Genomic DNA, 13,714 nt, shown 5'->3' with positions numbered 1-13,714 from the left:
TCATTGCAGGGAGCTCAGTGGTATTCATCCAAACTTGTATTTTCTTTCACTGGAGCTCAAGTTTGAACATGAGAGATTTCTTTTTATGAAGTGTGAGAAAAGCTCAGGCTGGTCTTTTTCAGAGTGAGAATTTCTCTGTACCTGGTGGCTTTAAAGGTGACATTTCATTTCTGAGCAATCTAGAGAAAGGGGTACTTAAAAAACTAAATTCAGGACATATTAAAAATACCTCCAGCCATGTTACCTCTGAAATTAGCCATTGCTTCTCTTCAGTCACACTGATGCTGTGATGTGTTCATGCCTGCATAAACCACCCTGTGGGTCATTCCCTTCCTGGGCAGTGGGTGCCAGGATGGGCAGCTCTGTTTGGGAACCCAGAGGAGAGGCCCTTTGGGTTAGCAGTAACCCAAATATTTTACCCTGGTTTGGTGGGTGTGTCTGTGCCCTGTGTGTGCTTTGTGCTCATGTCTGTCTCCCCCAGTGATGGTTGTTCTCTAACATTTTTATAACCCATTGGCCAGTTGGAATCGAACTTGAGGATATGGAGCTCAGAAATATTAGGCTTTCAGAAGTTTTTTGAAAATTAGGAAGCTAAGCAGAGGAAGGAGCCATCTCCCTCTGATGCTGCCAGTGAGGGAAAAATTGCAGCATCCGCATTTACATCAGGAGCCCCAGGTGGAAGTGATAATCTCTAGGAAATTAAGCCATTAACTTGCAGAAAGCTTAGGGAATTTTTTTATTTATTCTCACCTCCCTTTCCTTGGTGCTGTTCTGCTCTACCAGAACAAATGTGATGCCTGTTGGTGGTGTGTGAGGAGAGGAGCAGAGCCATGGCACTGCCTGCTGCCATGGAAGGATCATTCTCACTCCCCAGCCCTGGCAGCAGAGGTATCAGCCAGGGCTGCTGAGGGCAGGTGCTGGGGACCAGCTTTTCAACCCACGCTCTGAGTTAACAGAGTAACTCAACCCCATTACCCTTATCAGGCACAGCACTAGGGTTTGTCAGGCTGTGAGGTTAAATCAGCACTCAGCAAAGAATTAACACAAGAAGGGCTGAATCAAGAATTTCTCAATAAGTTTATCGGTGCTGGCTGGCAGCTCACCAGTGTGAAGCCAGGAGCTTCAGCAGCCCTGGAAGTCAGGATGTGGGAGCTGCAGATGAGAAGTATCACAGGAGCAATTTGGGAAAGGATCTGTTTGGGGTTGGATCACTGTGCATCATCCCATTTGCTGCCTTCCCTGCAGCTCACCTGATGTTGCCAGGAGAACAGCTTTGACATGCATACAGCACCTAAAAATAAAATACACTTTAAAGATGAACGTGTTTCAAAAGTGTAGATTCATTCAGGTTCTGAGAGTAACGAATGCTGAGTCATTCTGTAAGAACATGGAAACAATTTAATGGGGAGCTGTGGAAGAATGCCATTCATCAGCAGCACAGGTGTTCAACCATCTCCAGAACACTCAGAGACTGGGCTGACACTCTCCAGACACTGAAATATTGTTCATTAATGTTGTTTAATCATTGCAGGACTGATCCTTGCTCATGAGCCCACCCCTGACCAGCCCCACAGCAGGGTGAGATAGGCATGGCTCAGGAAAGCTCTTGGAACTGTTGAAAGAATCTTTGAATTTAATTTGCAGAGCTTCATGAGTTTCTTAGTGTTTGTAACTATAGGAAGGGGAAAACTGGAGCTGAATTCTGCACCCTGACTGTTTGCTCTTAAAGCAGATGCTGTTTGGTACAGAGACTCCAAATATTTTTTCTGAATTATTGCCAAGGCTGACCTTGTCTCTTCATTCTGGAAGGGAGATAGTGAGGAATTTAAAGGCTCCAGAATCCCTGCTGCTTTAACAGTATCATTAAAAGGAATTCCATTCCTTTTAATGATACTGTTCAGCAGTCTCATTAAAAGCTCTGATTTGATATTTTTCTTCCTTCTCTCTGAATTCAGGCCCTCTGTTGAAGCAGGTGGCTCAGATGAGTTGCAGGGACAAACTGACAAGTCCAAAAGTGGAATTGACAGAACTTATCTGAAAAAAGGAAGATGAAAATAGCCCCAAGGCTGGTTTTGGAACCTTACACAGTTTGCAGAGCTGCAGCTATGGCAGGCAGTGCCAGGGTTGCTTTTCCATTCCTTGGGAGATGGAAACCTGCAGGTGGGAATCCATCCTGAGGACAGGTGTTGGCAGACTGACAGGCATGTAGCAGAGTGGTGGTAAAGGAAGAGTTATATTTTTCTCTTTTTTTGGTGGGTTATTTATTTCCTGAAAGATGCAGCTTAGGGGACAACTGATGCAATTCTTGAGTTCAGGCCTCTCTCACCAGACAGCACAGGCCAAAATGAAAATACTGAAATACTGACATTTGACAACATCTGGGAAAGGGAAGGATGAGATTCATAAAGGCTGTTTAGAGCAGGAGCAGGTGGAGCTCTCTCCTTTTCTCAAGCTGTCCAGCAGGTGAGAGATGTGGAGTCATTTCTATCCTGTGTCTCTGTGCTGCAGCCACTGCAGTGAAAGACAGTTGTTACTCCCACAGCTCCACAAACCCTGAATCCAGTGCTGAGTCCTGCTGCTGCCTTGATGGGCTGCCTGCCTGTTTCATATTGTCATGCTGATGTTTCCATGCAGGTGGGAAGAGAAGGTCCTGCTTAACTCTACAGCAGCTTGTGGGAAGGACTGGCAGGTTCCTCCACTGAGCACCATGAGTCCAACACAAGATATTCAAATCCAAATGACTTTGATCCCCAGGCAGGGGTGACTTTGGAGGGCCAGGATCCAAATCCTGATTTGCAGCTTGGTTTCACTGTTGTTGGTGATGTTTTCTTTGAGTTCTCAGTCTCTGTTCCTGCAACCTTTCAAAAGCATCAGATCTCTGCTGCCTTCTGCCAGATCTGATTCTTTTCTGGTGTGAGATATCCCTGAACAACATTGTCCCCTGTGCCTCTCTCATTTTCTCTCATTATCTTGTATCTCTCTGATTTGCATCTCTTGTTCCTATACCAGTTCCAGCAGCTGTCCCTCCTTTATGCTCAGTGCCAGGTTTTGCCCACACCTCCCTGCCTGAGCAATTCCATGCCCTCAGACTCGTTCAGTAATTCCTCAAGTGAACCCATGATGCCAGAGACTTCTGACCCAGGGCTGGAGATTTTTCCATTTTTCCCCAGCAGTGAGTACACACAGACATTCTCAGGGAGCTCATCTTCCTTTCTGATCTTATCTGCTGCCCTCCTTGACCCCTGCCTCCCTCAGAAGTGACTCCCTGCTGCCTATTAGATCAAAGCCATGTTTCCTGAAGCCTTCTGGAAAACCCATATTATCTCCATTTGCTACTTTTCTGTCCCTGTCTCTTCTCATTCCCTTATCTCTTCCCATTTCTCTTCCTGCCTTCTTCACTATATTTGAATTATGCCAGGCTTCTGTATTCTTCCCACCACGGTGTGTTAACTCACTCAGTCCAATCCCCAACTGGAATCCCTCTCTCAAATCCACCTGGCCAGCTCTTCCCCTGCCTTTCCTCTCAACAGCTGTCCTAATATATCTTACTTGGAGTGATCCAGCCCGTGTAATCCCTGTGTGTGTGAGAGCATGGAGACTTTCAGCACCAGGCAGTGATGTCTGTAAGCAGATGGTGAATTAGCGGCCTCGATTTGGGAATCAGCATTCAGGAATGGTGGTCTGATTTGGACTAAATGTCCCAAACTCCATATTTAACTAGAGAAACAGGATTGCAGGAAGGAGCTGTGTTTGAGATCTGCATTCAGCAGCAGCCCAGGCTCTGGGGAGTGTTGGGGAGAAGCTCTCTGGAATGTGGCTGTTAGCATATCAAAGCAGAGTAAACATGGAGATGATACCCTGCTTCCTCTGCCCCAGTTAATTAAGGCACTCCTCATGTCTCCTTGGAAGGGAGGATTTATTAATGTGCTGTCATCCAGGGGAGTGATGGTTTGCTGAAAGGGAGGAGCCATTAATGGCACGGGGGATGTCACGCTGAACAAAGAGCAGATGTCAGAGAGACAGGGAATTTCTTTTATCTCCTGCTTTGCTGAGGTCTCAGATCCTGGTGTTTTATCATAAAAGCTTAGAAAAGTAGGGCTGGAAAGAACTTCAGGTGGGCTTTTAGTGCATTCCCTTGCTGCAAGGCAAGATCAGTGGCACCTGTGTCCCTGATGGGTATCTGCTCCAGGGGGCTGAGCAGGGTGCTTGTTCCCAGCTTTCTCTGAATCCAGTGTGGTGAATATTTGTGTTTGATCCTGGTGAATGGCACTGGAAAGGAATGTGGTTTCAGAGATGCCCGTGCCAAACCTCTGAGGGTTTCCAAGGGTTGTCTGCTCTTATAATGCAGCATGAATAATGTTTTTGTAGGCCTTGGTTAAAGGGATTTTCTCAGCCAAAAAAAAAGTGTTAGAACATCTCTCAGCTGTCTTGTCTCACTGCATTTGGTGTCTGAAACAGCTTTTGCTGGTGTGGGTGAGGGCAGATATTCCTGAAACTAGGAGAGGTCTCAGTCTCTGGAGCTCTTCTACTGTCTGGGCAGCCCCCTGTGCCTAAATCAGTGAATTAGCAGAGTGTAAATCCAGTGCAAACAACATTGGAATAAAGCTCTTCCCATCTTGGGGAATGTCTGTGTGTGGGCAGGTTGGTAAAGGGGCAGATAAATGATTCATCCATTAAACTTGTAAAACCTCAGGTGGGTTCCCAAGAAACAGAAAAGCCCTGCAGAAAGACTGAGAGGTGAAGCTGATGGTTGGCCGTGCTGGGGAGGGGATTCCACAGGCTCCATTAATTGCTGTCCTGCAGGGTAATTAAACAGAGATAAGGAAGATAGCAAAAGCACTTCTCTAAGCTCTGATGATTAAATCTTGCTGCCTCTGCAGGTTTGCAGACACGAAGAGATCTGGCCTCACAAAGGTATTTTTATCAGGAAGGTGCTGAGGAGGGCAGCTGGTTTAGGTGTCAGGTAATTTGTTTGGAAATGGGGCAGTGCACTCCTGCCTGGGCTCCAGGGTGGGATGAAAGAATTGACTGAGTTCTGTTGAGCTGCAGTGGTGCCATGGCTAAAATTTGGGTGTTTCTGCCTGAATCACAGTCCTTCCACAAAGAGTAAGGCACGTGGTTGAATCTGGCTTGTTCAGCTAGAGCCCTGTGAAATGTTATCCAGGGCCACTCATCAGACCCTTGGGTGTTGTGTCAATATTCAATGCCAAGTATCTCGTTATTCCTAATAAACTGAAAACTATCTCCTGCCAAAGGTATTGAGCATTTCACTCATTTGTGCTACGAGGACCTTGTGTTCTTGTGAGGAGTTTATCCTTGTGAGCTCCAGAAACATCAGCTGGCACTGTGAATATCAGGGAAAGATTTGATCTGTTAGTCCTTCAGGGTGAGTGTAATGAAAATCAGGAGATTCAGAAAGTACCTACACTTTGTGTTCCAGCTGTTTATGTTTCTTGCTGGGCTTTTGGGATTCTGACAGCAGTTGTGTACACTGGAAATGACAGTGTTTTCAGAGGAAGAAGTTATTTTATTGGGTACTACAGGACAGCTGTCTGAGTTCTGGGAAAGTTGTCCTGCATCCCTGCAGGTCATGGTGAACTGAGTTTTTACAGGGGTCATGGTGAAATTCAGGGCAGGCTATATTCTCCACAAGGAGAAGAGGATTCTGTGCTGATGGGCACATTTGCAACAAGTTGCCCAGGTACAGAAAGTCAGGATCTGGTGGTCATGATTCTCAGGAGTCCTGGTGGCTTCCATCAGCTGGTCCATGACATCAGAAGCTCTTCCTCTATAAAGAATTGAGTTCAAAATAATGTGACTTGCACTGGTGTGACTACTAACTTGTTTTCCTACCTGACTGTGGCTGTGTCTCATGCCTGTGGATGGTTGCACTGTAATTTCTGGAGTTGTGGTTCATGATGAGCATGTCTTTTCCTGTGTGGTTTTTGTTAAATGCAATAACAATGAAAATTATTGCTGAGGGAAACAGTTTCCATACATGAATATTAAACTCTAATGGAAACCATGTTGTTACTGCAAGATTAACAGAAATTGGCATCTTGGAGGACTATCCAGCAATAAGGCAAATTAATCTGTGCCACTAAGATTGCATGTCCAGTTTTGAATTAGGACATTCTCATAAATGAAGGAACAGCTCACCCTGTTCACTCCTCTGGATGATCCCTGTAAACCAGACTTGGCCTGGAGGCTCGGTGGTGACAGCCTCAGCCTGTCTGTGTTGTATGTGCTGGAGAGGGCCCTTCCATGGATACAGTTCTTTTTCACCTGGATACTGCTGGCTCTTGAGACCTGTGTTTATTCAGCTGTAGAACAGTGTTAGTACCTATCTTGGAGGCAGTTTAGTGGGTTTCTTCTTTAATGTTTCTTAAATTTTGGAACATTTTCTATGTAGGCTTTATAGAAAGGGAGAAGTATTTTTCATTTTAAGTATCACAAGCACTGAAAGATTTCCTTGGTGACTGACTTGATGTGTAAATACAGGCAGGGCATCTCTGTCAAACATATCATTGCCATTGAGTGGAAAGGCAGAGCATGAATCACTTCAGGGTTTCCTGATTTTACTCCTGTAGGATGTTAAGAGAGGCTACAGGAATGTAATTGATGGCAATGTGTGAGCTGCACAAATTGAAAATCATGGGAGGATGAGAAAAACATCAGCTCAACACCAAACCAGTAATGATGGGGAATGGGAGCTTTGCTCTGAGCATGTGGATGTGCAGGGAGCCTCTGTCTGTGCCAAGCAGACTTCAGGACTGGGAGTTTGGCTCCCTTCCCAACAGCAAATACATTGAGCAGGAGGAGAGCCAGCCAAGTTTTAATCAAGTAAAAGTTCTGTATCCAGAGGTGTTTGGCAAAAGAAGAGATTAAAGTATTAGGAGTGCAATGAAAACAAGACATTAGAGAGTTGAAAGCTGGAGTACCTGGACAAACCACTTGCTGAGTGAATACTCCAGAGCCATCAGGAGGGAGCCCTGGGTGTTTGGAGTAGGACAAAATGGGAACCCCCACACCAGGACTTGTCTTCTCCCAGCTTTGGCCATCCATGTGGCAAGTGTGTAATGTCCTCATGCCTTGCTGGGCTGGGGGGAGAGATGGGATCATTCCCCTTGGAGATACTGCTGGTGCAGGGCTCAGAGCTGGCAGGAAGGCCAACAGCTGCAAACTGTTTATGTATGACAAGTTTTTGGATAAATGTGAGTTTACACAGTTGCCTGTGTCCCAGGCTTTGCTGTGGAAGTGCAGATAGCTCTGTGTGTCCAAGCCCAAGCACAGAAGTTATGGGCTGTAATTATGTAATGTCTCAGGAGAGAAAGGAAAAAACCCTCGTGCTTGGTAATAGTAAAAATAGTAATTGGCTTTCCTTTCCCTCTTCCACTGATGCTCCTGCTTGACCTCTTTTATATATTAAAAATAGATTTGTGGTAATTGCTGACAGCATATCTGAAAGATAAGGACATTTTTCCCCCAGAGAAAGTCACTGTCTGTATATTTGCAGAGGCACATGAGAAGTGTGGGGTTTTCTTAAAAAATAAAAGACAAAAATCCCAGTTCAGCTTCCTTCCTTATTTTTTGTTTTCAGACGCACACACCTGTCTCACAGACAGGGCCAGAAGCAAAATTACCAAATAAAAGCATTTCCTCTTATATTATTCCCAGCCTGGTAGAACCATGGCACGCCAGGATTTTCACAAACATGTCAGAATTCGTGAAGTTTTTATTCCAGTTCTGCAGACTTGAAAGGCTCAGATAAAAATCTGGAAATTTAAGAGGCAAACAACAGTTTCCATTCATCCCAGTGAAGACATAAATCATGTTAATGCAGCTACCAAGGCATTGTGCTACTATTGTTGTTGGTTAAAGGTGTGTTTTTCTCTGCATATCAGTTATGTGGATCATTGTACTGGCTAACAAAAAAGTTGCATTTATGTTAATGGTTCAGCTAGATTTACTAAAGATCTGGAGTATGTTTGCAGATCAATAATTTATTTGCTGTTGATATTCTGATGAGAGGAATTCATGCTCAAATGTATTGGTCCAGAGGAAAATTATAGTCTTAGGAAATAGTTTGATAGAAAAAATAGATTTCAAAAACGTTTTTAAAGCAAGCTTTTTCAGGCTTAAAATGTGATACCAATTTGTTATAACTGGCTTGCTGTTCCAGAATGACTCTTTTATTAATAAGCACTCAGCAGTTCATGAGCTGGACTTCTTACTGAGTTCATTCCATGTACTCCAAAGGTTTCTCCTCTTCCAGGATTATGAGTTTCTCTGCCCAGTCCATTTCTGTAATAATAAACTAATTTTAAATGGCTACATTTTTTAAATTGATCATTGCAGATATTATAAAATGGCCACACAGGATTCACATTAAGCACTGAAAATAGCTAATAAAAATAGATGACTAAGAGTCTGTAACTGAGCCACAGTCACTACTTCTTTGACCACTGGTGGATGTACAAGTCCTTAATCATTACTTTTCCACCTTTGAATAATGAGGGTTTTAGCACAGAGCAAAAGCCAAAATAATAATGTGGATATGCATTGCCAGGTTCAGTGGGGATTAGAGCCACTAAACAAAGACTTCAGAAGAATTACTATTTGGTATAATTTATTTGACATTTTAATTGGTATTTAACATATTTAAATATATTGTCAGAATTCTAGACTGTTCTGTTGCACCACACCTCCCAAAAATGGGAATGTTGCCCCCTTCTATCTCCATGATGGGAAACATAGACCCAGCCTTGTTTTATAAAATCTCTCAGAAGGAATGTAGCATGAATAATTTCAAGCAAAACTGACTTGCCTGATTGACCCCTGAGCCTGAAATGCAATTGTTGCTCCTCAGTTAAAACCTCATGTGTCAGACACAACTGAGAGATATTGGCACAGGTGAGTGGAAGATAAAGGTGGAATAATCAGGTTCAGTAGTAGGAATAAAACACTTTTGGTAAAGGTCCTGCTCTGGTCATTTCTGCCTAAAACTGCTGAAAGGGAACCAAAAGATCTCTGCCTATTCAGTAAAGGTGTCTTTCAGTTGACTCAAATACTTGGTTTTGGCTTCCCTTTAACCAAAAAGGGGCACATTCATTGGGCCACCAGGTGTGTGTGAATTGAGCTTGCAATCTCAGAAATCTTTCCCAAAGAAGTCTGTTCCTTTCTGAGCAATTCCTTGATGTCCTTTGGACTATTCTGCATGTCAGAATCGAGTCAGTCCAAGAAGAGTGCTGAAATCCAGCCTTTTAGGCCCTTGATTTAAAAGGTTAAATCTTGATCTCATTTTTTTGTTTGTGGTATGAATCTGCCCTTTCACAGTCAGCATTTTTAAAGTAAGCAAGTGTTAGTGCCTGATTTCTGCCTTCACTCTTCTCTGCAAGTACTGAAGTAAAAGACTGTTGCCCATCCCTTCATTCCATCCAGAACACCCCTGGCAACTAATATCCACATCCTTATTGTTGTCAAATCTCATAAAAACAGAGATGGACTTCTTCCAGGTCTAAAGTTTTACATTTGCACTCTGATAAACACAGCTTTGTCAGCTCTGAGAGGAAAAGAAAAAAAGGAGAACAGGGAGATCATGGCTCCGTTGCATGGTCATGGTCTGCTCCTTAAAGGCAGCTCCATCCAGGCACCCCTCCATGGAACCAGTCCTGCAGTGAGGAAATAGATTCCTTGTATGCTGATAAATACAAATAAAAGCAGATATATCCACTGGGGCACCCTGAGGTGCCAGCACAGCGTTCCCAAGTGCAGTGGCACTTGCAGCAGGGGCCACTCTGGCTGCAGGAAGGGCAGATGAGGACTATTGTTTTTCCATAGCAGAGGTTCCATGCCATAACTTTTGAATTCCTTTTTGGCCTCAGCCTCAAGCTGTTCGTGGTGCCCACACAAACAGGAGAATACTGTGCATGGATCAAATCCTAAATTCCACTCAGTAATAGGAGACTTGTGCCACCTACATTGGCTTTGTGACTCACCAGCAGCACTTTGCCAGCTCTCCTGGCTCTGACACTCTCGCTTGCTTTTGAGCATGAAAAGAAGGGAAAATGTAAGATCTTTTCAGAGTCTCTGCTTTATTGTTTTATTCCTGCTGCCTGACTTCATTCTGAAAATCAGAACTTCATTTAAATGCTTGTTCAGGCTCCTTCACTGCATCTTCTAATGCTGTAGTAGAGGGTATTAGTAGACAAGTTTAGATGAATTTTTGGGTCAGTGAAATTATTTTTGAGACAGTTAAATATATTTTCCAACAAAAGCAGTGGAAGAGAGTGTGTTTTACTTATTTCCTGTCTGACAAAACTCTGGACTGATTCTTCACTAGGATGAGGAAGAAACTACTCAGATGATCTTGTATGGAAACTGCTCTAATGTTTTTCATTCTGGTTGCATTTTTGGTCACTTTGCTTGTTACTGCTGTATGTTTTGAATGAATGAGCTGTTTCACTGGTTCTGATGGGAACGTTCTCTGTGTTTCTGTTGCAGGAATTGCTTACCTAGGAGGTGTCTGCAGTGCCAAGAGAAAATGTGTTCTTGCTGAAGACAACGGTCTCAATCTGGCATTCACAATTGCACACGAACTTGGGCACAAGTAAGAACTTGTCCTTCTGTTTCCTTCTTTTCTTTTGCCTCTGCAGGATACTTTTATTTAAAGCCAGACAAGTGCAATCACTAGAGTGGCTGTTTGTTATGATTTCATAAATGTAGCACATTGATACATAACCTAATTTTCAGGAGGCTTATGTAAATACCCATTTTAGTACACAGAAATCTTTCTAGCTGTTCTTCCCCTGTTTTCAGCTCTCTGTTCTGATTCTGAGTAGCACAAAGAAGCCTCAATCTCTTAAATGATTGACAGTAATAGAGACAAATTCTGATTTTCTTTGCTGTGTAGAGTAGGTCCACAAAACCGATATGAGCTTCAAAATCTTTGAACTTGCTAAGTTTTTTCTGAAGTTCAGGTGTCTGTGTCAAGACTTTAATAGTTAAATAGTTTGGTAATGGTTTCACCTCTGCATGTGAAGTAATCTGCTGTGACTGAAATGGTAAACATCAGTATTTTGGAAATGCCCTTAAGCAGAATTATTTGATCAACAGAAAGAATTGCTATAACTTGATTTATCAGCTCAATCACACTTAAGACACTTTGAATACACTGGAAAAGGCAGGAAAGAACGTGACAAATCCTAGTCAGACAGCAATTTGCAGAATGAGATTATTGGGTACTTTCTGCAGGTGACTTTGGAGCCTCTTTAAAGCTGCCTATAAATATCCCATGGGCAGAAGAAAACAGAATTGACTGGAAGAGTCAGCTGCATGCTCTTAGTGCAGAGAATGAGTTAACCAAAGGTCAGTTCCACATTCCCTGCTCTCCAGGCCCAGTGTCACTGCACTTACAACACTGATGAGCTTTTTCCCCTTTCCATTGACATCACTGGTTGCAGTGTCACAGTTGGGCTGTGGAAGGTACAGAATTAGGCCAGGAACAAAGTTGTACAGGGGGAAGGACTGTGTCTGGGGGCTTTTCAAGCACTCTTTCCTTCAGCCTCTCTGGACATAAGATGGGAAATCCCAGCTTTGTTCCTGCAGTAAGGCCTGAGGTTTTTCTGCACTCTTCCTGCAGCTCATGTGTCTGGTGTATCTTCCTTTCCTGCAGTAAGAAGTATTTCACAGCTAAGTCAGAGCCAATGGAGTGTGTTCAGGTTCTGGCCACTCTCATTCCATGACAAATAATTACTTTATGGCAGTGTATTTCAAAGTTGCATGGAGGATATTTAGGTGACCTACCAAAAATGAATCTCCTGTTCACCCTCCAGTGACACCAAAGGCAGCTGAGCCAAACCGAGGGTGGTTTCAGCAGAAATGAAGGACATTTGGTTTTGGTTTTATTTAGATTGCATGCCAAGATGTTAAACTGAGCCTAAACTTAATAACAAATTAACCTGTGGGTAATGCTAAGGGAAATTCAGCACTCATCTTTGGATGGGCCAAGAGCAAGAGGGAAAAATACTTGAGCTGCAGAAAATCCAGCTGTGTGAAAGAGTGAGACTGGTCTGCCCTGGTGTTTGCCAAGTTTCTCAGCAGAGCTGACAAGCTTCCTTCTAATAATGCCTTGCAAAAAAAATCCCCATCATAAATAGGGGATGTAATGCTTTCAGATACATCTCTCCATCTGTGCAGAAAATTGCCAACTCCATTTTCCTTTCTGAGGGCAGTTTTCGTGGTAAGACCACAATGTCTTTCCTCTGCTGGTTTTCTTTCTTTGCGTTCATCTTGGAAAACTATTTCAGAAATACTGGAGGAGTGTGGGGGTCACTAAGGGCCAGTTTAGGGACCCAAGGCATGGGGGTGATGTGGCTCTGGGGGGGCACAGGAGCTAGGAGGGCTCCAGCTGAAGGTTGTAGAAGCTGTTGGGAGAATTTTGCTTCCACAAATGTTTGGGGACATGTTCCAGGTTATCTCACTCCACGAGGAGCTGCAATTCTCTGTCACACATTGGGGCAAACCCTTCTGCCCCCTCTGCCTTGACACCAGCAGCCTAATCAACCCCCTGTGCTGCCAAATCAAAACAGAGGGGGGGAAATGCCATGTCTGTCACCCCCCAACCTGAACATCAAAATCATCCCTCTGTGCTGTCACCCACCAGGGGCCTGGCTGCTCATCTCAACCTCTGACCAGTTGTCTGGTGGCTTCTGGAGGCCAACAGCAATCTTTGCATTAACCTTACAAGGTGTCAGGCCTTCTTCTTTTGGTGTTGACCTGCATAAGATGCTCTGAGCGGTCCTGTTTCAGCACATCTTGTGCAAATAGAAGAATTCTTTGCAGACTTTAGAGTTTTTGTGTGAAATGTAAGGAAACCCATTGCAGACATGAACACAAAGAAGCTGACATGAGCTTTAAAAATGAAAACCAAGGAAAACTAGGTGTAAGTTTCTTAATTTAAAATAAAATCCAATCAAAACTTACATCCATATTGGCAAAAATATAAATTTTGGAGAGCCATAATTTTGAGCTTTATTGAAGTCTGATTTCCTTATGAGTGTAGAAAAGCTGAGATTTATTATTCTTTCCTTAAGACTAACAAATGTCTGTGGAGATCACAAGCCCAATTTGGCATTCACAGATAGTTTCTGATGTGGACTTTGGAAAAAGTGAATGGATTACTAATTGATGTGTCAGATTCCTAATCTGCCACTAATGTCATTTGGACTGACTGCAAAAAACACTATTCCGGACAGCTGCACTGTGAAAACATGGATACACCATTAAATACGTCCATTAGGATGAAATAGGTCCTATGGAAGTTGAAGGATGGAAGTTCATCTTTAGGTTTCACCTGTGGAGTTGTTGCTTGATGATGGGGTGAGGGACGTGACTTTTGTATTTAAATCTCCAAGTCTGTACTGATAGTTTTGGTCCATGGACACAAATGGAACATCCATCTGTATTTAGATACAATTTTTGCTACAAAGGATCCAGAAGAGTCTTGCTGTTACAAAAAGGTGACAGGCAGGGAGCCCAGTGAATGTGTATTGAGGCTGCAGATCATAAACTCCTTCCTGCACAAGACAGGACCCTCACCAAGCCTTGTTCCTTCAGTCAGCTGGGTCAGCAGTGGATGTCTTCTAAAACAGCACACTTGAGTGTAACCAGGGTTTGTTGGATTTTATCCAGGGTTTGCTGGGTGGGGTCCTGA

The 13,714-nt window shown here is 43.5% G+C and overlaps 1 protein-coding gene across 1 annotated transcript in view; it reads left to right on the top strand.

The window, feature by feature from the left end:
- Positions 1–13,714, top strand: part of ADAMTS17 (ADAM metallopeptidase with thrombospondin type 1 motif 17) — a 155,989-nt gene that overhangs the window by 47,212 nt on the left and 95,063 nt on the right. Inside the window, exon 8 of the mRNA XM_036389977.1 lies at positions 10,504–10,609. Within this exon, the coding sequence (XP_036245870.1) occupies positions 10,504–10,609 (106 nt within the window). The remainder of the gene's footprint in view (positions 1–10,503; positions 10,610–13,714) is intronic.

Source organism: Molothrus ater, chromosome 13 (genome assembly GCF_012460135.2).
Source record: "Molothrus ater isolate BHLD 08-10-18 breed brown headed cowbird chromosome 13, BPBGC_Mater_1.1, whole genome shotgun sequence".
NCBI lineage: Eukaryota > Metazoa > Chordata > Aves > Passeriformes > Icteridae > Molothrus > Molothrus ater.
The sequence above is the reverse complement of the archived record's forward strand: the minus strand, read 5'-3'. Positions and strand labels throughout refer to the sequence as shown.